This window comes from Carettochelys insculpta, chromosome 1 (genome assembly GCF_033958435.1).
Source record: "Carettochelys insculpta isolate YL-2023 chromosome 1, ASM3395843v1, whole genome shotgun sequence".
Lineage (NCBI taxonomy): Eukaryota > Metazoa > Chordata > Testudines > Carettochelyidae > Carettochelys > Carettochelys insculpta.
In genome coordinates this window covers 220,423,335-220,445,386 of record NC_134137.1, presented here as the reverse complement: position 1 = coordinate 220,445,386, position 22,052 = coordinate 220,423,335, and the positions used below count along the sequence as shown (strand labels likewise).

General features: G+C 44.8%; 1 protein-coding gene across 1 annotated transcript in view; it reads left to right on the top strand.

The window, feature by feature from the left end:
- The window catches only part of DPT (dermatopontin), a 33,151-nt gene extending 11,515 nt beyond the window's left edge, over positions 1-21,636 (top strand). The window contains exons 3-4 of the mRNA XM_074983546.1: positions 13,190-13,297; positions 21,545-21,636. Coding sequence (XP_074839647.1) covers positions 13,190-13,297; positions 21,545-21,611 — 175 coding nt within the window. The 3' untranslated portion in view covers positions 21,612-21,636. The remainder of the gene's footprint in view (positions 1-13,189; positions 13,298-21,544) is intronic.
- Positions 21,637-22,052: the final 416 nt, after the last annotated feature.

Here is a 22,052-nt window from a genome sequence, read left to right as displayed (position 1 = left end):
AGTGTCCAATTGGCAGGAATTTGTGTGTGTGTGCAAATTTCAGTGCTAATTTGCCTGCAAATTTGCAGGGCATGGCTGGATGGCAATGTCAAAATTGACTATAAAATCAACCAATCATCTGGAGAAGTGGGTCTTACTCGTGGAAGTTCAGGACCTAATAAATTTTGTAGTCTTGAAGGTGCTGTAGGAATGCATGTTACTTGTGAAGCTCCAGGCTCACACAGCTACACTTACGAGACTATAACATCACTCTCGGTCAAACAGTGTTGGTGATGCTTGCCACATAACTATGCCCTCAAAATAAATGAAATAATAGTTTTAGGTTCTTTATGAGCTGAGGTTCTTTCTTACACTAAAAACGAGCCTGAAGGCTGCCCATCTGTTTGAAAAAGGCACAGCATTCTCAGTTTCTTGTCATCAGCTGTTGTGTACTGTTTGTTGCACTGTTAAAGTGCAGCCATGGTCCAATGCAGAAATGGAAGCATTTAAAGAGGATGAAGTTGTTCCTCCCTACAGAGGGTAAAATCCTGTTCACAAACCTATGTGACAAATCTTGAGTCCTCTGTTCTACTTTCTATGCTCAGATTCCCCAGGGACTGTGATGGGAGATTCATTCATCTAGACCAAGCAGGACACAATAGTAGCTGGAGATCCACTGGGCAGGTCTGACAAGATTTTGCCCACAGTTGGTTAAAAGACTTTGGGAGCTCCAGGAGGACAGGGACAACAAAAAGTCAGCCCTGAATGTCTTGCTCCTCCCTGACTCTGAGCTGCCGTCTTTGGTCAGTCGCTCACTTCAGGACCCAGTTTGCTCTGTTTAAGCCACCTGTCCAGCCTCTTCCTTTCACCTCCTTCTTCTCAGTGGTCGGAGCAGGCTGAGCTGGGCTGCTCCCTTTTATACTGTGGTTCCATTTGGAGCATGCCCAGCAGCAGAGAGAGGTGTGGCTTCCTTAGCCCACAGTGTCCGATTAACCTCTTCTTGCCCAGTGCAGTGCAGGTATACCCCATCACATGGCCCATTCTGGCCTTGAACTCACGATTCCAATAGAAAAAGTGTAACTAACAACCACCGAGACCCTGCTAAACCTCACGGCTCAGCCACTTGTTTTTTTATTCCTTCTCATCCCCCAGCCATTGGGTCTTTTGCTATGCATTTGATGCAGGGACTATGTCTTCTGAATTATCCACGAAGCCTCTCACCCACTGCTGGAACTACTTCAGTAATTATAATGATAATGCAAAAGTAATTATTTATTTCAATACCTGCCCAATTCTGATTATTTCTTTCTCTGTCAGAGGCTCCCAAACCGTGGCCTGGTCTGTGAAACAGTTTCTGGTTGTTTGTGGAGAATTAACTGTTCACATGGCTCCCCCTTCTTGTTTCCAGCTGTTCCATTGCATTGAAGGGCATGGACCAATACCAGCATATTTTCCTAATATTACTTCTCCATGCATGTATTTGCTATAGTTGCCACATAGACAAAGTGTGAGCCAAAAGAAAATGTGGCCCATGCTGTCAAAATGTCTGAGAATCCATGATCTGCTCTCATGTAAATCAAAACGAACCCTTTACAATGGTACCTGAATGTAGGGAAATTTCTAAGGAGAACTAATAGGAGGCAGAGATTCACAGAATAGTTTGAGAATTAAGGCTTTCTTATTTCATTTGTTTGACCTCCCCTCCATTCGAAATGTTTTCATGCCTGTTCATGCATCTTCTCTTGCAAATCTATAAGCAATGTATCTTGCACTGTTATGTTGGGTTTCGCTTTAGACTGCATCTATGTTTCACCTGGTGGAGAAAATGACCAATTATCTTACCTCAGTGCTCCAAATTGACTTCCTAGAAGGAAAGGAGACAAAGTCTTCCTGATATACAGCCGGCTAGCTCACAACTTGTTAGACTCTTTCCAACTTTTCAGAACAAACATTTAGTTCATTTACCTTTCATTTCTTTGGATCATATGCACTACTTACTAGAATACTTGTTTAGGGCACCATTGCAAATGTAACTAAGCTCACGCATAAGCTCTTTGCTGAATAGGAATGGACTAAAGCACGGGCTCAAAGCTGAACGTATATTCTTTCCACTAATGCCCATTGAAGCTCCTCTCTGTGTGCCCCTTTGCGAACTACAATAGTAGCTTCTTCTACTCTCAGATTTTTGAACCAGTATTTTTGGGAGTTCCTGTTTTCTCCTACCATGAAAAGCCTTGTTCTCGAATTCCATGCATTTCTGCCATACTGAAGATTATTAAATTAATTATAGTAGATTGGAAAAACACACACACACACACACACACACAGAGGGTATTTTACCTGCCTGGGGAAATACTATAAAAGTAAAGTATGTTTTGCAGTGGGAGACCAGGTGTCCGCCTGCCATTTCTCTGGAAATGTAATCTAATTGGAAAGGCAACAAATTCCTTGCAGATGTGGAAACATCGTTACTAAATAATCCCATTAGCCCTCATATTTTTCTTTTTGCAGGGTGACTGAAAAGCTTGACTCAATGCTCTCAAAAGCAAACACATGTCACCAGAGCAGTCGAAAGTCTGCACAGACTGTTTTTGCTTGTTTTCCTTTGCCAAACAATCAACACTGCTGAGTGCCAGAAGGCCTGACTTGTGCTGTGGCTGCTTTCACTCCCTTACATTGTCCAGGCCATGATACCATTTTCCAAGTGTTTATGGGCCCAAAAGGAACTGTCTGTTTCCTTTACCCAAGCTGCCTTCAAAACCATATGATAATTCATGGGCGCTTTCACTGACACCTAAGATGATGAGTGGTGCAGTCACCGAGCCAGAAAAATAACTCTGCAGAGTTGGAAACCCCATTGATGCTCTCCAGACCTTCCAGTTGAATTTGTTCATTTTAAGCCGAAATTGAAGTCTGGTCGCTAAATACAGGTCAGTGAGTAACAGCCCGATGACTCCTGTCCCCAATGCTATGAGTCCCTTGTGAGAGAGCCTAATTCATTCATTCAACCTTGAAAAACTACCTAACCCTATTGCCTTCCCCTTTGTAGCATGGACAGCAATGCTCGGTTCCCACAGGTGTGGCTCGCGCAAGGAGGCTGTGGCTCACTGTGTTAGGCACTGTGAACACATGTTGTAAGACACGCCCCCAAGAATTTATTGCTTAACTACAAAAGAGAGGTGAAGTGACTTGCTTACAGTCACGTAGCAGAACTGAGGATAGAGCATCAGACTCCTGATGCCCAGTCCAGCATCCCAGCCATACTGCACCCAAAAATGGGGCTGACAAGCCATCGTGGGCCCCGTGGGCAAGGTGTGGGGGCACTGGCTCTGCACCCTCAGAAGGGGCGTGGCTTCGGGTGTAAGGAATGGGACTTCAGGCTGTCAGCCCTTAGTGCCTTCAGATCGCAGAGCCCCCCCACCCCCCCAAGCCCCCGCCCCAGCCCTCAGAGCCAGTGGGGGCATCTGGGAGCTCCAGGCCCCTTTGACTCTCTGGTTCTGGATGCCACTGATGGCCTCGTTCCCCCTGTCAGTGGGCCTGGCCCTCAGAGAAAGCTCTCTGCCTTTGCAGCTCCTGGGACCTTATCGCTCTTGAGAGCTTGGCAGCATTCCTCCCTTGGAGCTCTGTGAAAACCAGGAGCTAGGCTAGAGCCTTTCCCAAAGCATTACTAAAAGGAGACCGCCCTTGGCTTTTCAACGCAGCCTGCTTCCTGGGGGGCGAGGGAGGCGGGAAGGGCATACCCACAGTTCCCAACGCCAAAAGTATGAAAATCTTCCCCTCTGTTAAGCAAACTCCTGTCCTGTGTGCTGCAAACGCCCCACGCAGGCCCTCGCAGCTGGTACTACAAGTCTATTTTTCCGTGTAGTGAAAGGAGAAGTTACTCACTTTTGTGCAGTCACAAGTGTTCTCCAGAATGTGTCCCTGAGGGTGCTCCACATAAGTGTCAGCACGTCCCCAGCGCAAGGACACGCTGACACCTATGTGGAGCACCCACAGGGAACACTTGAAGGAGAACCACACTCTGTTAGCAACTACAGTCAGCACCCGAAGCAACAGGGCCACCCATTAGACACTACTGAGCCTGAGAGATCACAGGGAAAAGGTCAATGTTCATGCACCCTCACAGAATACAAGGCCTCAGCTTTTAGTCATGGCTCTATTGGAGGAAGCACTGAACAGTGACGAGGAAAGATAAGAACATAAGAACATAAGAATGGCCATACTGGGTCAGACCAAAGGTCCATCCAGCCCGGTATCCCGTCTGCCGACAGTGGCCAATGCCAGGTGCCCCAGAGAAGGAGAACAGAAGACAATGATCAAGTGATTTATCTCCTGCCATCCATCTCCTGCCCTTGTACTGAAGGCTAGGGCACCATACTTTATCCCTGGCTAATAGCCATTTATGGACCTAACCTGCAAAAATTTATCAAGCTCTATTTTAAACCCTAATAGAGTCCTGGCCTTCACAGCCTCCTCGGGCAAGGAGTTCCACAGGTTGACTGTGCGCTGTGTGAAGAAAAATTTCCTTTTATTAGTTTTGAACCTACTACCCATCAATTTCATTTGGTGTCCCCTAGTTCTTGTATTATGGGAAAAGGTAAATAATTTTTCTATATTCACTTTCTCCACACCATTCATGATTTTATATACCTCTATCATATCGCCCCTCAATCGCCTCTTTTCCAAACTGAAAAGTCCCAGTCTCTCTAGCCTCTCCCCATATGGGACCCGTTCCAAGCCCCTAATCATCTTAGTCGCCCTTTTCTGAACCTTTTCTAATGCCAATATATCTTTTTTGAGGTGAGGAGACCACATCTGCACGCAGTACTCAAGATGTGGGCGTACCATAGTTTTATATAGGGGAAGTATGATATCTTTTGTCTTATTATCTATCCCTTTTTTAATGATTCCTAACATCCTATTTGCTTTACTAACTGCCGCTGCACACTGCGTGGATGTCTTCAGAGAACTATCCACTATAACTCCAAGATCCCTTTCCTGATCTGTCGTAGCTAAATTTGACCCCATCATGTAGTACGTGTAATTTGGGTTATTTTTTCCAACGTGCATTACCTTACACTTACCCACATTAAATTTCATTTTCCATTTTGCTGCCCAATCACTCAGTTTGCTGAGATCTTTTTGTAGTTCTTCACAATCCCTTTTGGTTTTGACTGTCCTGAACAACTTGGTGTCATCTGCAAACTTTGCCACCTCACTGCTTACCTCATTTTCTAGATCATTGATGAACAAGTTGAACAGGATCGGTCCCAGGACTGACCCCTGGGGAACACCACTAGTTACCCCCCTCCATTGTGAAAATTTAGCATTTATTCCAACCTTTGTTTTCTGTCTTTTAACCAATTCCTGATCCATGAAAGGATCTTTCCTCCTATCCCATGACCGCCTAATTTACATAAAAGCCTTTGGTGTGGGACCGTGTCAAAGGCTTTCTGGAAATCTAGGTATATTATGTCCACTGGGTGCCCCTTGTCCGCATGTTTATTAACCCCTTCAAAGAATTCTAATAGATTAGTTAGACACGACTTCCCTCTGCAGAAACCATGCTGACTTTTGCCCAAGAATTCGTGCTCTTCTACGTGCCTTGCAATTTTATTCTTTACTATTGTTTCTACTAATTTGCCTGGTACTGATGTTAGACTTATAGACTAACATAATATAAGATAAGGTTAAAAAGCAATTTCTCACCTCACATGCTGGCTGTACAGTTCTATAATGAACCTGCTGTCTACAAGCAAGCCAAGGCTTTGTTAGCGCTACAGCCAGTATTGGGCAGTGGGAGAGGCACGGTAAATAGAGCTGCAGCGTGAGTCAAGGACGCTTGCTTATATTCTCAGCTTATGTTAACTGACTCTGCCATTAACTCTCTGTGTGAATTTAGGTGAGTCATTTAAATTCTTGTCCTACTTTTCAAAGATGCTGAGTACCTGCATCCCCCATTGACTTTCCTGGGCTTATGGGTGCTTGGTACTTCTGAAAATCAGGCCGTCACTACCACCTCTGCAGAATGGAGTTAATGCTACTGACCCATCTTGGCGAATATGCTCTGAAATCTGTGGATGAGACATGCCATAATTATTGTTTATTATTACAGACCTCTCCCTGAGTTGAATGAAATAACAGTTCTGGTATTATTAGCCTCTTCTGCATTTATTCTCCCCCCACCTCCCCCCCGGGTGAACAAAACCCTATTTCTAAATGACTATAAAACCCTGTTAAAGTTGCACAGTCTGTCAACGTTATCTTTTTTGCAACATATTTCCTGGCCCAACCTAAGACCAGGAGAACTTATGTCACGATACAGCAAAATCCAGCAGGGCTGACAGCTGCGGCAGGCCCTGGGGCATGATGGGAGGGGACCCCAGCTCTGTGCCCCCAGAAGGGGTGGGGCTAAGGGCGGAAAGGGCTGGGCCTAGGACGCTGAGCCCTTAGTGCTGCTCAGACTGCGGAGCTGCCCCCACCCCCTTAGATGTGTGTGGAATGGTGGAGCCATGACATTTCAAAGGGGCCCGGAGCTCTAGCCACCATCACTACTGAAGGAGCAGTGGTAGTGGCTGGAGCTTTGGGCTCGTTTGAAATGCTGGGCCCATGCAACTGCCCCCTTTGGCCCCACCCCACCTATTGTTGCACCTACCAAAATCAAACAAAACTCTAGGAAAAATCTGGGTGGCAGCATGAAGGACAAAGAGAAATCCGGTTGCTAAATAGCTATTTGCCTACTCCCGCTGTGCTGCTCACACACACTGGCTGTCACCTGCTTTTCTTCTTTTGTGCCTTTTCACATCCAGCCTTGCCTGGGGCTGGAGTCCACCCTGCCCTCTGGCCCTCCCCAGCTCTCGCTCTGGTGAACCAGCCTGGCCAGGCTGTGGAACTTTCAGGTTTCACCCCCATGGCCCCACAGCTCTGCCAATGTGCCTCAACATGGGCCGCAAAGGAGATAGTAGCTCAAATTTATACTCCTTGGCCTGGCCTCTGAGACTGCTACTGCCATATTCTAGCTGTGATGGAGACACCTATTCAGTGGGACCTGGACTGAGACCACTGAGTCATTCCACATAGGTCACCGTACCCCATTTAGATAATAATAAGAACATCCGTTCTCCACCAGCGTGGCCTGGATTTGAAGTAGCAGCCTCCAGCGGGGTGGGGGGGGGTGAAAGGCTCCATATTCATTGCCAGTCACCTAGAACAGCCAGCTCAGTTGGAGAGATTTTTAGCCATTTACTTACATGAAACCTCCCCAGTAGTAAAGAGCATGATCCCTCAGGCTACGTGAACACTACCATGATCTGTCAACAGAAGTTTCTGTCAGAAAATATTTTCTGACAAAACTCCTGTCAACAGATCCCGATCTCACATGAAAGCAGATCACTCTGTCAATCTGCTCTGTTGATGGAGAGTGGCCAGACTGCTCAGCTGCTCTCTTGACAGAACGGCCAACAAGAAGCACAGCAGATAGGGCTGCCTGGTGACCTGAAAGCCCTCCGCACGGCTTTTTTGTCAAAAGATTCTGTCAAGAGAGGCATCCTGCCTCATGGGGGAAAGGCAGAAGTCTGTCAGCAAAAGTGCCACATTCTGTCGAGTTACTCCGGACAGAATGCATTTTTAGTGTAAACACACCGCACATTTTGCTGACAAAACTCTTTAGTGTAGATATAGATGCAGTGTTCTGGCTCCCAAACTCCCAAAGGGGGTGAAAAATAAAGGGAGGAGAATATCTTACCATCCAGCAATAGAAATTAATTATTTGCATCTCTCTAAAGGGTAGCATGCTGTCAGGCTGACTTTGACGCCTATGGGCTTAGGGAACAGTTACATAAATGAGCACATCTAACATCAAAGAAGACAAAATTAGATAGACAGACCACAAAGGCCTAAGTGAACTTGAACCCTGGCATCCTAGCCCTTTGTATGACATTCCTCTCCAAACCAAGAAGGATTTGGAAGCATCTGTATTAACAGTAAACCGAAATTCATAGGCTCCATTCTAAATTGCATTAGTGCAGGTCATTTTTGTGAATGTGCCGTCCGTCGTTTCAGTGCTGGCTTCACGCTTATAGCTGAGCAGTGATGAACAGAGCTTAATGGATATAGAGGGGGAAACAAGGTAGAAGAAAAGATGATGGGAGCTGGTGAGGGGGGAAACAAACTGCAGTCTTGGCCTCAAGTGTCAGTTTGCCTGAGATTAGCACTGAAGCCTTGTTGAGAGTGACAGGAGGTCTTTCATGGGAACACGTGGTTAGGAGGCCGATTTTTACTCTTCATCCAAAACACACACAGGACTGATCCTAGGGGCCTAATTCTTATTTACTTCATCACTGCCTTTGGGGCAGGAAGTGGGTTGGGGGAAGGTGAAGGTTGCTTGAGGCAACCTTTGCACTTCCCATACTCTGCTGTGGCACAAGGGTCTGCCTTTCCCATGAGGTAAATTACAGCATCTCTGGGAATGCTGTTTTGCACTGCTTCCCCTAGCCCTCTGGGGACCCTGCCATGCCTAGTCTATCTCCTATCCTGCAGCATGGGAAGAGGAACAGTGCAGAGCTTTTATTCCAGTTCTGCAAAGGCTGGTACACAAGCAGTATCCTCAGGGACCTACTTCTGTTCAAGGGCTCCTTTACACAGCTAGAGTGGCTTACTGTAAGAGGCCGTAATCTAAGCGAAAATCAGGCTATAGATAGGATAGTAACATAGATATTCAAAAATCAAGCTAATTTCTCCATGCTGCAAAACGTCTGACATTGCTTAAGATAACACAGATTCAGGGCTTCTGTTTTTTTGTTTTAACCACTAAATACTGATCACTTCCCCCTCCCTGATACAAAAAGACAAAAGTAAATACCCCAAACCTCTGAAATTACGGTAGCTAAGAGCTTATCTACACAGAGCAATAACGTGGGTTCTGAGGGTGTGATTTTGAAAGCACACTAATACGTTGCCCATGAATTGCTCCAAATAAACCTCACTGGTGTGTATTAATGGGTCCCTTGTGTACTTTAAAGGGGTTCTGTCAGAACCTTTCAGAGAGATTACTTACTACAGTCTGTGCTGCAGCAGGAGGTGGAATGGGCATATCAAGGGCAAGACCAGAGAGCACTACATAGGGTGATGCTCTACTTCCAGGGTCCAAAACAGGCCAGGAGAGGGTAAATGCAAGACAGAGCCTAAGTGCAAGATACATTAGAATGGGAAAAGGTACAGAGAAGGTCAACATAAATGATTTGGGGTATGAAGCAGATGACCAAGGTTGGATCACTCAACAATTTTTCAGTTCATTCCTTCGGGGGCACCTAGCATTGACCACTGTCAGAAGACAGGATACTGGGCTAGATGCACCATGAGTCTGACACAGTATGGCCATTCTTATGTGTTATATATTGCTTAGTACAGCACATGCGGCAAGAACACCCGGAAAATCCCCAGTTTTTGGACATCTGCAGAAAACTCAAAACTGCTAAAAAATACCCCTGACGATGATATTAATAAACCCTGAAATCATGAGAGACATATTTGAAGAGAGTCAAGGCAGATGTTAGCACAGCAGAAATAATAATGTCAGCTCTCAACCACAATAATACTCCAAATGAATTTGCCTCAGTTTACAGGGATGCAAATTATGCCACAGACATAATCACATCCAGGGATAGCAGTGTTTGTCTGTAGCTTCACAATAAACGAGCAGTCCTGTAGCATCTTAAAGACTAGCAAATCTATTTATTAGGTAAAGAGCTTTCATGGCTCAGACCTACAAAAACTCATCACCTAGCTAATAAATGTGTTAGTCTCTAAAGTGCTACAGGACTGCTTGTTTTTTGGTATAGTCTCTTACGAGCTGCCATCTCAGTTGGGAATGACTGAAAATAATTTGTGCCACATATGCAGCACTTGTATTTATTCAGTCTGGGCTGGGGGCTTGGATCAGCATTTACATCACACTCCCGGTCAGCACCCAGCTCAGGCTGGAGAAACTAATGAGCCAACCAGTGGACCAAATTCAGTGGTGAATCCTGGTCATGGGCCACCTGGGGCACATTGCCCATCTGCTAAGATGGTGACTCTGGGCCTCATCTACCTCCCACTGAAACTGGGGAGTCTCTTCAAAGACTTCAGTGGGAGTTGGATTGAGTCCTATCACCCAAATCCTCTCACCCCCAGAGGATATCTCTGTCTCTTCCATCAGAATACCCAGCAATCTCCAATCCCTTGGCTCTATTGTTTCTCCCTTCAGGCAGGTGCTCTGCTCAGCTCTCTGCAGCTTTTGCCTATAGCAGTGAGGAAACAGTGTTGCACATGGCTCACCAGATAACAACCGCGCACCACAGAGACAGGGTGATTGCCAGCCCCATGGCACACGCATGCTGTCACACAGACCTCATCAACGCTGGATAAGGCCATGCAGTATTGGTCTCATGAGACTAGGTGGCAGAAGAATGTCTGTGGGGTACAGAGGAATCAGCTTCTGCGGTCTGTGGGGTTTTAAACACCAGCATCAGAATTCTAACCTGATTCTCATTTTCTTTAGCCTGGAATGATATTTTGCCAGCTACGATGTTTCTCTGGATTGTCTTTTCCTTTCATTTTCAAGAACAGAAAATGACCTGTAATTAAGGCACATCTGCTAAGTACAGAGAAACAAAACATCATGATAATATGGCAAACAAAGTAATATAAAATGCATTTAATTATAAAGCCATTGGTGGTAATTTCAGTGAATTTTTAATCACAGAAACAGCTCTGGAATAAGGCAGCTGAAGGTTATATCTGAACACAATCTTTTGGGGACAAAAATCAGATACATTTGCCTTAAAACAATTTTAAAACTTCTGATCATTCCCATAGTTACAGGTTAGGGCCTTAATTCACTACTTAACGCGTGTGCTTAATTTTAAACACTCAGTCAATCCCAACAATAATATCCCCGTTCAGCTGAACAGCTAAGGCTATACTCAACCCCACTGACTTTAATAGGTTTCAAGCACGTAGTGCGTTGCTGAACAGGGAAGGGGTGATCTGTGTGTGCAAGAATGTGCTGAACTGGGCCCTCGATAAGGGAACTGAGAGTTAGAACTTGTGGGGTGAGGCTCAGCTCCTGGGAAAGTCAGCAGTAATTTTGCCATTGACTTTGATGGGGCCAAAATTTCATCTTGAAACCTAATTCATCACTGTGTTTCTCCAAACTCATGTTGGTATAACTCCATTTACACCCACATAAACCCTGTGAGGAATTCAGCCGCTTGTCTCCATTCCCAACCTCCACCAGAGTCTTGCTGGCTCGCCTTGGGCAGCTACCTAACTTCTCAGTGCCTCCGTTTATTCATCTGTAAAATGGGGAAAAAAATATTAGCCTATTTCCCAGGGACAGTTGCTTGTAAGTATTACGCAATTAATGTTTGCTGAAGCACTTTGAGATCCTTGGATAAATTACATTGTGCCTATGTAATCCAGGTCATTCATTCCTAACGCCTGAATGCAAACTAGGAAAGAGCAGAAAGCAGAACACACAGGCCTGCTGACAGGAATTTCAGGCCAAAGAGCTGCACAATCTATGGGCCCCCATTCCCCTCCCTTTGACAGAGCCACAAGCCATCCCCTCCTCTCCCAGGAAACTGCAAGCGCCACCCCTCAAAGAGAGGATTCCCTGTTCAATCACAAGCCCATTTCCCACCCACCTGGAGGTGCCCCTCCCACCCTCCTTCCACTTTCTGCCTCCCCGCCATCACAGCTCTGCTCTCCAGTAATCCTGTGCCATGCTCGATTCCTTCCCCGCAGCCACCACCTGCATAGCTCTGCCCTTCAGTGTTCCTATGCCCAGCTCGACCCCTTCCCTTCTCTGTGCCCCCCCCAGCTCCCTTAGCCCCGCAATGGTCCTGTGCCTCCCACTCAGTTCCTTTCTCCCACTCATCCCAGCCTACCACTGCCATCCTTGCCCCTTTTCCCTTCCCAGCCCAGGTACTCTGCCCTCCTCAGCCCTCATTCCAGGCAGTCCCATTCCCAGCTGAACCCCAGAGCTCGGTCCCTCCTTCTCTTCCCAGACTGCCTCCTCCCCATTCTCAGCTCAGCTCTCTCCTCCCTGCTCACTCACACAGATACAACCTCTGGGCCCCCTCCTGCCCTGCAGCTCCATGAAGCCGAGCTCTGGGCCCCCCTGGAGTCCTAACACACAGCTACAGCAGTACTGTTGAAAAGGGCCTAGGCAGGGCTACAGCAGTGAAGGTGACAGCAACAGCCTTGGACCCCCCTTAAATCCACTCGGCCCTTATGCTCTTGACCCTTTTGCTCCCTTCTTTCCCCTGCCCGTTGGCAGGCCTGGGAAGACAGTAGGGGTGCATCTACACTTGCATTCCTCTTTTGAAAGAGGTATGCAAATGAGGGAAATTGAAAATGCAAACATGGTGCATAGTTGCATATTTGGCACCTAATTTTCATATTCTTATTTTGAAAGAGCTTCTTTTGAAAGAAGAAAACCAGTGTAGATGCCGCTCTTTTGAAAGTAAACCCCATCTTCGAAAGAACCTTCTTCCCATTAAATAAAGGGAAAAAGGATTCTTTCGAAGATGAGGTTAATTTTGAAAGAGCAGCATCTACACTGGTTATCTTCTTTCGAAAGAAGCTCTTTTGAAATAAGAATATACAAATGAGGTACCAAATATGCAAATATGTGCCTCATTTGCGTTTTCAATTTCCCTCATTTGCATACCTATTTCGAAAGAGGAATGCAAGTGTAGACGCACCCTAGCTGCTCATAAATATAAGTCAGAAAGGGAGGCCCGGTTGTATTTATTTGCTTTGGCAACAAACTTTAGGACACTGCAGTTGTAAGCAAAACAAATTGATATGAGGAAATTGAAAATCCTTGCAACAGAAGCAGAAGTAATAGACTGGCATCACATTCTTGTTCGGATGGCCTTTCTCTCAGACTTGCTGCTGTATTTAATAGCCAGACCTACTCCACACAAGCTAAATTTTTTGTAATTACCCAAAGGATCCCAAGAACAAATTGCACACAAGAGAAACAATCATGTGTAGGACTCTGCATTATTATGTTGTCAAAGAATAAGAGCTTTCAAAAAGTAAAAGCTTTCAGAGAAACAGAGGTGAAGATTCTGGCACGTGAGCTATACTCAGTCAATTCTATTTCATTCCTTGTTTCTCCCAAAAGGTAAATTGTGTTTTCTTTTCCCTTGATATAAAGTATGACATCGGAACATCCAGGACATTATGGAGAAGATATGGACATGATGATGTACACCTACGATCATTACATCCGTGGAGCAACTACCACTTTCTCTGCTGTGGACAGGTTTGATTTTTTGCTTTGGGTTGTTATTGGAAGTGGGAGAAGAGGTGGCAGTCCCCCGTTTCTTCCCCAACTGGAATATAGGATTGCCTTACTGGATCAAATGATGATCCATCAATTGCAGTATCCCGCAGATGGGTAATTTTATTAGTCAATACCTGATTCTTCAGCGATAAGACCTAAATCCATCATGCCTCTGGGCTGTACATGAGGGAGAAGAGGAATACTGCCCTGTATTCAGTGGTAATCATCTTAGATGAGATTTGATTAGCAGACATAGCTCATCCTTAGATTTACTGGTGTTTGGCTCTAGAGCTTTGGCTCTGGCCAAATCATCCAGATCTTTAAAATTCTAGCTGGACTGTTCTCTACCCGAGAAAGACAGAGGAACTTATTTTAGCTTATCCTTCAGAAAAGCAGTAGGGAACCTGACAGGTGTGTAGTGCATTTCCTCAGGCCCACAAAACTACCAGCTGCTTCAGGTTGTGAGCACAGGGGTGGAGACACATGCAGTGCCCTCTCTGCTCACATGCATGGTCTGTTTGTGCTGTATCAGTCACAGGTAACCAGACATTTAATATATGTTGCTTTCTGACAAATTAGAAGCCCCTGTCAGGAAGGAGTCCTGAACTGAAGGATACATTGCCCTCAATCCACTGTTGCACAGTATGTTGTAGACTCACACAGGACACGGGCAGCTCTTCATCGGGTGTCAACTGTCACCAAAGACCATATTTGGTCATCTTTAGCTTGAGTAAGAGAAACAGTTGTTCGGAGCTATGACTGGGGTGCTGTGAGAAGAGGTCTGGTACTCCCCTTCTTCTCTCCACCCCATTCCCTTTTACTTCAGTAGATAGCTCCTCTCTGAAATCTCACAGTAGTCCTCCTAATATCAGCCTACCCCTAGGTTTTTTTAATATGGTGATTATATGATTGCTTTCTCTGACACATTGACTGGAGCCTACTGCTGGTGGTGGGCTGTAGGTGGGAATGCCTTTGAGCAGTGTACTGGCAGGGACAGATCATTGGGCTGACTCTGCACAGTCATTTCCATATTAGACATGATGACTTCAGATTATTCCCCATACCAAGTCTTATCCTCTACAGTCACATAAAGGGAACCAAAGGCTGCAAGTTCTTTCAGAAAATTGGGACCTTTTTCAAAAGAACACGCAGAGCACCTACACTCAAAATGCGCTCTTTTGATCTGACATCAAGAGAACGTGGCTCTTCTTCCGGAAGCCCTCTTCCGCTCCCAGAGCAGGAAGAGTGCCTTCTTTCGAAAGCTTCTTTTGAAAAAAAGTGTGTGTATATGCCCTGGGGCCCTTTTGTTCTAAAGAGCAGTCCTCATGGCACTGGATTTTTCAATCCCTCGCCCATTCTTTCAAAAGAGCCAGGGCTGAGTGGATGCTTTCTATCAAAAGAGTAGATTGATCTTTCAGTCTGCTTTTTTGTGTGTGGACACGCGCTTTCGAAAGAAGTTTTTCTGGAAGGTCTTCTTTCAAAAGATTGCTGTAGTGTAGACCCAGCCAAAATGTCTGTGTCTGTGGACATTCAGGGAATAGATATTAACACTTTGAGGGGTTTTCAATGTTATGTTTTTCCCATATGCACAGAGCAAGACTGCACATTCCGACTAAAATGACTTTTATTGTAGATGAAGGAAAACAACTGAAAGGAAAAAAAAGTGACATCTTCATGAGAGAAGACAGACAGTACGTGCATCTCCTCTTTTCAGAGTGATGCATCAATACATGAGTATTGAGACACAGGTAGAATACTTACTAATGTAAACTTGAAAGTGACTTGGACCAAAGAGTAATGAATATTCTGGGCCATAGACCAAACTGGTTCAACAGTGTAAGCAGCTATTCGCAAGCAGCTTGCTGCATCAGAGGCTGGGTTCGAGGCAGAAGGACGGACAGAAAAGGGAAACTGTCTTAATCTACTGGGGAATTGGAAGGGGTTCTGCCAAAAAGGACCGTAGAACTGTTGCTGTTTCATAAGGCCCTGTATGGAGAGGGTTAAAACAGAAAACTTTACCTATAATGGGCCTGATTCTTCTGCCCCTTTGATTAACTGTTAATGCAGAATAAAATAACTTCCCTGAAATCAGCGGTTATGAATAAAAACAAGGGACAAGCGAGCAGCTTCAGGCCCTGTAGCTTGATGCATGCTGCAAAGCCAAGCACATAGGATGGTTAATGAAATAGAGCTCTCCTTCCTTTCCAGAGAATGAGTTAATTCTTCATTATCAATTAGGTTGGATTGTTATTTATCCAAAGGTTGGCTACCATCTTCTGAGCAAGCCTCTCCATACGATGAGATTATACAGCATGCAAATAGATATCATTGACCTGCATTTTGAATGCATATGATGAAGTAGGTCTTTACCCATAAAAACTTATGCGCCAAAAATTCTGTTAGTTTATAAGGTGCCACAGGACTTGTTGTTGTTTCTGCTTTTTGAAGTTGTTGCATTACCACGCTCCACAATCTTCAGTTTAAGACAAATGAACTCTCTAGCCACCATGGTTAGGAACATAAGAACGGCCATACTGGGTCAGACCAAAGGTCCAACCAGCCCAGTAGCCTGTCTGCTGGCAGTGGCTAGTGCCAGGCGCCCCAGATGGGGATTGACTGAAGACAATGATCAAGCAATTTGTCTCCTGCCATCCATCTCCAGCCTCTGACAATCAGAGGCCAGGGACACTGTTCCTACTCTTGGCTAGTGGCCTTTTATGGACCTAACCTCCATGAACTTATCTAGCTCTTCCTTAAATTCTGTTATCGTCCTAGCCTTCACAGTCTCCTCTGGCAAGGAGTTCCACAGGTTAACTATGCGCTGAGTGAAGAAGAACTTTCTTTTATTAGTTTTAAACCTGCTACCCATTAATTTCATTTGGTGTCCTCTAGTTCTTGTATTATGGGCACAAGTAAATAACTTCTTTTTCACCCTCTCCACACCTGTCATAATTTTATATACCTCTATCATGTTCCCCCTCAGTCTCCTCTTTTCTAAACTGAAAAGTCCCAATCTTTTTAGCCTCTCCTCATACTGGACCTGTTCCAAGCCCATAATCATTTTAGTTGCCCTTTTCTGGACCTTTTCCAGTGCTAGGATGTCTTTTTTTTTTAGGTGAGGAGAGCACATCTGTGCACGGTATTCATGATGTGGCCATACCATAGATTTATATAGGGGCAGTAAGATACTCCTTGTTTTATTTTCTATCCCTTTTTTCATAATACCTAACATCCTATTTGCCTTTTTGACTGCCTCTGCACACTGCATGGATATTTTCAGGGAACTATCCACGATTATTCCAAGATCTCTTTTCTGATTAGTTATACCTAAATTAGCCCCCATCATATTGTAAGTATAGTTGGGGTTATTTTTTTCAATGTGCATTACCTTACACATCCACTTCATTGAGGAGATAACCTTCCAAATTCGAACCCAGTGTAGAATACTGCAGTGCCATTCGCTTGATTTTGTAGACAGTCTGGCTAGGTCTACACAGCAGCGTTATTTCAAAATCAGCTATTCTGGAAGGCCAGGTCTATATTACCCATCCCTTTTGGAAGGGATATGTAAATGCTCCACACCAGAAATGGTAATGAGGCACCGATATGAATATTCAGCACCTCATTTGCATAATAGCCACCACCTGAAGCATCGAAAGTGCTGCTTTCAAATTGAAAACTATCTGTGCAGATGGGGTTCCTTCAAAAGGAAACCCCAATTTCAAAGGCACCCTTCTTCCCAATTTGTTTTGGGAATAAGGGAATTTTGAAGTCGGGGGTTTATTTCGAAGCACCTGCGTCTACATGGCCAGTTTGCATTTTGAAAGCAGCACTTTTAAAGTGCAACTGGCTGCCATTATGCTAATGAGGTGCTGAATATTCATATCAGTGCCTCATTAACAAGTTTCGAGCCGGGTCATTTAAATGCCCCTTCTGAAAGGAGGGGCATGTGTAGACACAGCCAACATGTGTATCAAAGTAGCATTCAGCTATTTTGAAATGGAGCATCCAGACACAGTAGACCCTACTTCAGAGCGGAGTTTATTTTGAAATAGCCCCTATTCCCTGCCTACACAGACATTATTCCAAAATACCTATTTTGAACTAGGCACTATTCCTCATAGAATGAGGTTGGCCAAATTCGAAATAAGCCATCTGCTATTTCAGAATCATTTCAAAACAGCAACTGTATTGCATCCGGTCAACCTGTTAAATTGCATATGCACATTGCATACACCCTCGCACAGTTATTTCGGCCCTTATTCTGAAATAACTTTTCTGTGTAGACGCGCCCTCTGAAAAAACAGGCGTGAGAAGTGTGAATAGCTCCAATTAATCCAAAGGGTGGGGTTGACCCTGAATTATAATGAGGTCCTTTTACATGGCAACACTCTTAACTATGTCCCTCCTGGCTACGTCGTCAGTGACATCGAACCAATTTGCTAACCCGTCATTATGGGCTACCATTGTAGATACTGAGTTGGGGTGTACTGAGGCGGATAGTTTTGTTGGGATGGAGCCTTCAGGATGCAAACCCTTCTTCTGCCCCCACAAATTTACAGTGGGAGGGAAAGAAGAGATGGATCCTCCCAGGTCCCTGGCAGCATGCTAGGCAAATGTGCACAAATTATTCCTACCAGAGGCAGAAGTGACCTGTGCAAGAGATAGGGAGCTGGGCTGGAGCTGCCTGCCTCCCTCGTGATAGAGAAGAGACAAGACTTCAGGGTCTTGCTACACTGGGTTCTTCTCTATCATTCCCATTGCTGCTCTCCCCACTGATAACTGCAGTGGGAGCAGTAGCGTAGACCAGGCACTGGCTGCTGGTCTGAACGCTTTTGAGTAGGGTGAGATGACACAGTGCTTAAAATGCCTGTCACACTAAGAAGCCCTATCCCGCTATCGCTGGTGGAGCTGCACCTACGATAGCAGCAATGGGGGGTTTTAGAGGGGAAAAAGAAACACAGGCTGTGTCTAGGACTCTTTAGGGTTTAGACCTTGCTGTGTTCTCCAGCACTCCAGTTGCCAGAATGAATAACCCAGGCTGTTCTGCCAAGTGCCACCAGCCCAGGTCTCCGTAAATCCTGGTTTGGAATCAGCAGTCATGGCATGGGCTATAGCTATAGAGCAAGGTGCACATGCAAAAATGCATGGAGAATACCCTCCTCTGCAATCCTTTGCAGCTACAGCCTGTGTAGGAACCCAGCAGGTTTTGGCAGGGGAAGTGCTGGGATCCTGCAGCTTTTCTGGAGCACACCTCATACAAAGCTAAAAAATTTGGCAGACAGAGATTTTGTCAGCTGTTCTTCTCTGTCTTTGCCTGAGTGATCTGAATAATGAGCTGTCTCTTTGCTGCTATGAGAAACATCATTAAAGACACACTGACATTCAGCTACCTGTGTGGAGTGCAGTAGAAATGCCTAGGGAGATACTGAATACCCACATTGATTAGCTAAGCTATCAGGTGTTTTAGGCCTCCAATTAGGTTTTATATAACAACAAATCAAATGGAATAGGATTAGAAATGGTATCAATTTCTAATTTAATTGGAAATAGGCCATCTGAGGAATTAAATATTTCCCTTCAGGGCTAGAACCCTGAATACAACAGCACTAAGTCCATGAAATCCAGAGAGTGGAAGGAACCAGTAAAGCTTTGCTTCTGCAGCGAAGGGGATGTCACCACTGCAAATGGAAGTATTCTTAACTCAGGTTTGGACACAGAAACTCAGCTCAGAGGAGCCTGGGATTAGATTTCAGTGCCTGACTTGAGTTAGAGGGCTAGTTGCTATGTCCTTGCTGATGCTTTAACCTGCATTAGCTAACCTAAGCTAAGAACACACCTTTTTCTGCAAGGTAGACATACTCTGTGGGTATGTCTACACTTAACAGGAGAGCGACCCATTTAGGGTTGATCTCCTAGAGTTCACTTTTGCATATATGGTAAAGACACGCAAAATTGCTCTCTCTAGGATTGGCAGTCGACCCCCTGTACTTCTGCTCCTGCAAGGAGTAAGGGAAGTCAATGGGAGAAGGTTTTTTTTGAAGATGGGGTTTACTTTCGAAACAGCAGTGTCTACACTGCTTTTCTTCTTTCAAAAGCAGCTCTTTTGAAAGAAGAATATGCAAATGAGATGCCAGATATGTAAATCTGGAGCTCATTTGCATTTTTGATTTCCCTCATTTGCATGCCTTTTTCGAAAGAGGAATGCAAGTGTAGACGCACCCAAAGGGTAACAAGTACAGTCCTGAGCAGTCCAAAATTAAGCTGATGGATCTTAAAATTAAATTTGCTTAATGGTTTGAAGGTTTGAGATCTTAATGATCATTTCTATTTTAATAATATGTTTTTAATACATTAAGTAAAGCACATGTCTTTTAAACTTGCTTGACTTTTATCTTGGCAATGTCCTTGAAGGGCAAAATTACTGGATCTGAGCTTTTGAGCACAGAGCCTCTGTTACAACAGGTGCTAATTTAAATGGCCATAATTTTGAGTTGTAAAAACTTGTCGAAGCATGAATTATCTGTGTCTCTGGATATCCAAGCAACTGAAGAAGTAACAAACGTCTGTGATCAGCACGCATGTACCACAAATGATGATTTCTTAACCTGAATCTAAGAATACATTGACCATTGTATTAGCCTTTGGCAGCATTTATGTTAGCAAACAACAATGAAAACGAAATAGCCAGGCAAAATCTCAAAAGCTCAACATCTCAAAAAAAAAAAAAAAGATTGACCCCTGCTGGGTAACGTGAGAGACATGCTGCTCCAAATAACATTCCATTAAAATGAGGTAAATGATCATAAATAATATGTGCAGTAAATGAAAATGGAACTGAAAGGACTTTTACTTATCGAGAGACTGGGGAGAGGGCAAATTTTTTTCTCATGTACTTCAGTGTAAGTCAAGAGTGACTCAGCTGAAGTCAATTGAGTCACACTCCAGCAAACATGAGATCAATATCTGTCTTTGGTTCTCTACAGCACCTTCTGTCTTTCATGAATGCACAGAGGTAGTACTGCAGGCGAGCATGCTCTGTGGGAGGCTGCCAGTGGAACACAGAGGGTGTGCATGGATCTGTCAAGGAAATCTCCCCTTTGACTTGCTCTCGCAAAGTGACCAATCCAGCTTTCAGACACAAGCACACACAATTAGCTGCAATGGAATTTCTGGAGACTCCAAACTTTGGCGAGCTGCTCGTCACTCATTTAAATCACATTCCCATCTGCCATTCTTTTACTCTATATCTGAACTCCTTAGGTACCCCCTACAGGTTGAACCTCTCTCACCTAGCACCCTTGGGACCTGACTGGTGCTGAATGAGAGAATCTGCTGGCCCATGGGTGGTCTATATTGTCTAGCACATTATCAACACTTCCATGGCTTACTGGGCTCTTAGAGGACGTTTACGGGTAAATTACAGCTAAATAACAGCACAGAACACTGACAGCCAGGACTGGCAACTGGAAACAAACTTTATGGGACCATGGGAAATTTGGCCACATCCATGGTAAATTGGTCATCCAGCTAACTAAAAACATTCTGGATTACAGATGTTGCCAGATGAGAGAGTTCCGGATTAAAGAGGTTAAACCTGTTTGATATGACGGCTGAACATTACCAACTCATTTAATGTACAATAGGGTCTCAAGATTTGTGAACTTAATGTCTGTGAATTCAATCATTTGTGAGAGGCCAAGAGGCCACTTCCACAGAGGCTCTGGGGCACGACGTGCCGGCAGCCGCCACTTCCTGGGGCAATCGGGCAGGCTGCCATATTCACAAAGTTCAACATTTGCGAGGGTTCTCAACACAGAACCCTTGCGAAAGTTGAGACCCTTCTGTATTGCAGAGCAATTCATCCCTGATAATGACTTCTGATCATAATCAGCTTGCCTTTTTCCCCTGGATCATTGCTTGAAGCTTAATGGAGATAGATCATGATCAGATCCAAAGTCATTATCTTCTGGTGGGTAATTCAGCAGCCTTGCACTCTTCGTCTGTCAGGGGTCAGGTCAGGTTATTATCAATCTTCTGCAATATTCAGTTGCCTGCTGTAATTAACAGGTAACACTTGGAGAAAGATTGGGGTGAGGCAGACAGTCAGAATTGCTATCCAGAGGCACCTTTGGTGAAAAGTTGTTCTCATTTGTATCATCTTTTTGTCCTCTGTGGTTGCCCTTCCCTCATTAATGGCTGTCTCTCGTCTCTCTTCCCCCACAGGGATCGTCAGTGGAAGTTCATCATCTGCAGGATGACAGACTTTGACTGCCAATTTCAAAACCTGTAGACATAATTACTATGCTAAATTTGGGGCAGTGGTGGGAGGGAGGGAGGAGGGATGGGGCAATTAAATTCACAAAGAGAGCATCAAGCCTTACCAGCTGGCCGCTGAATTTACAGTTCTTCTCCTTTGCCTGTGGAGCTGGTAGCAACAGAACTGGCCCACAGCACCTCTTACTCTGGTAACATGAACGCAGCTGCAACCTCAGAGGATGCCCTTGAATGTTATGTGCCACTGCATCTCACAGCCAAAATGCTTTTCTTATACAAACATTTTATTAGCAGTTATTTCTTTTTGTATATATCCATTTCACACATGTGCATCATTATTCTGTCTCACGCCTTTGTGCCAAATGCCCCGCATCCCCAAACAACTGCACACAAGGTTAGCAGACAGGAGAAGTTCTCCAGTGCACTTTTCTTTATTCTTCCACACCTTCCAGTTGGC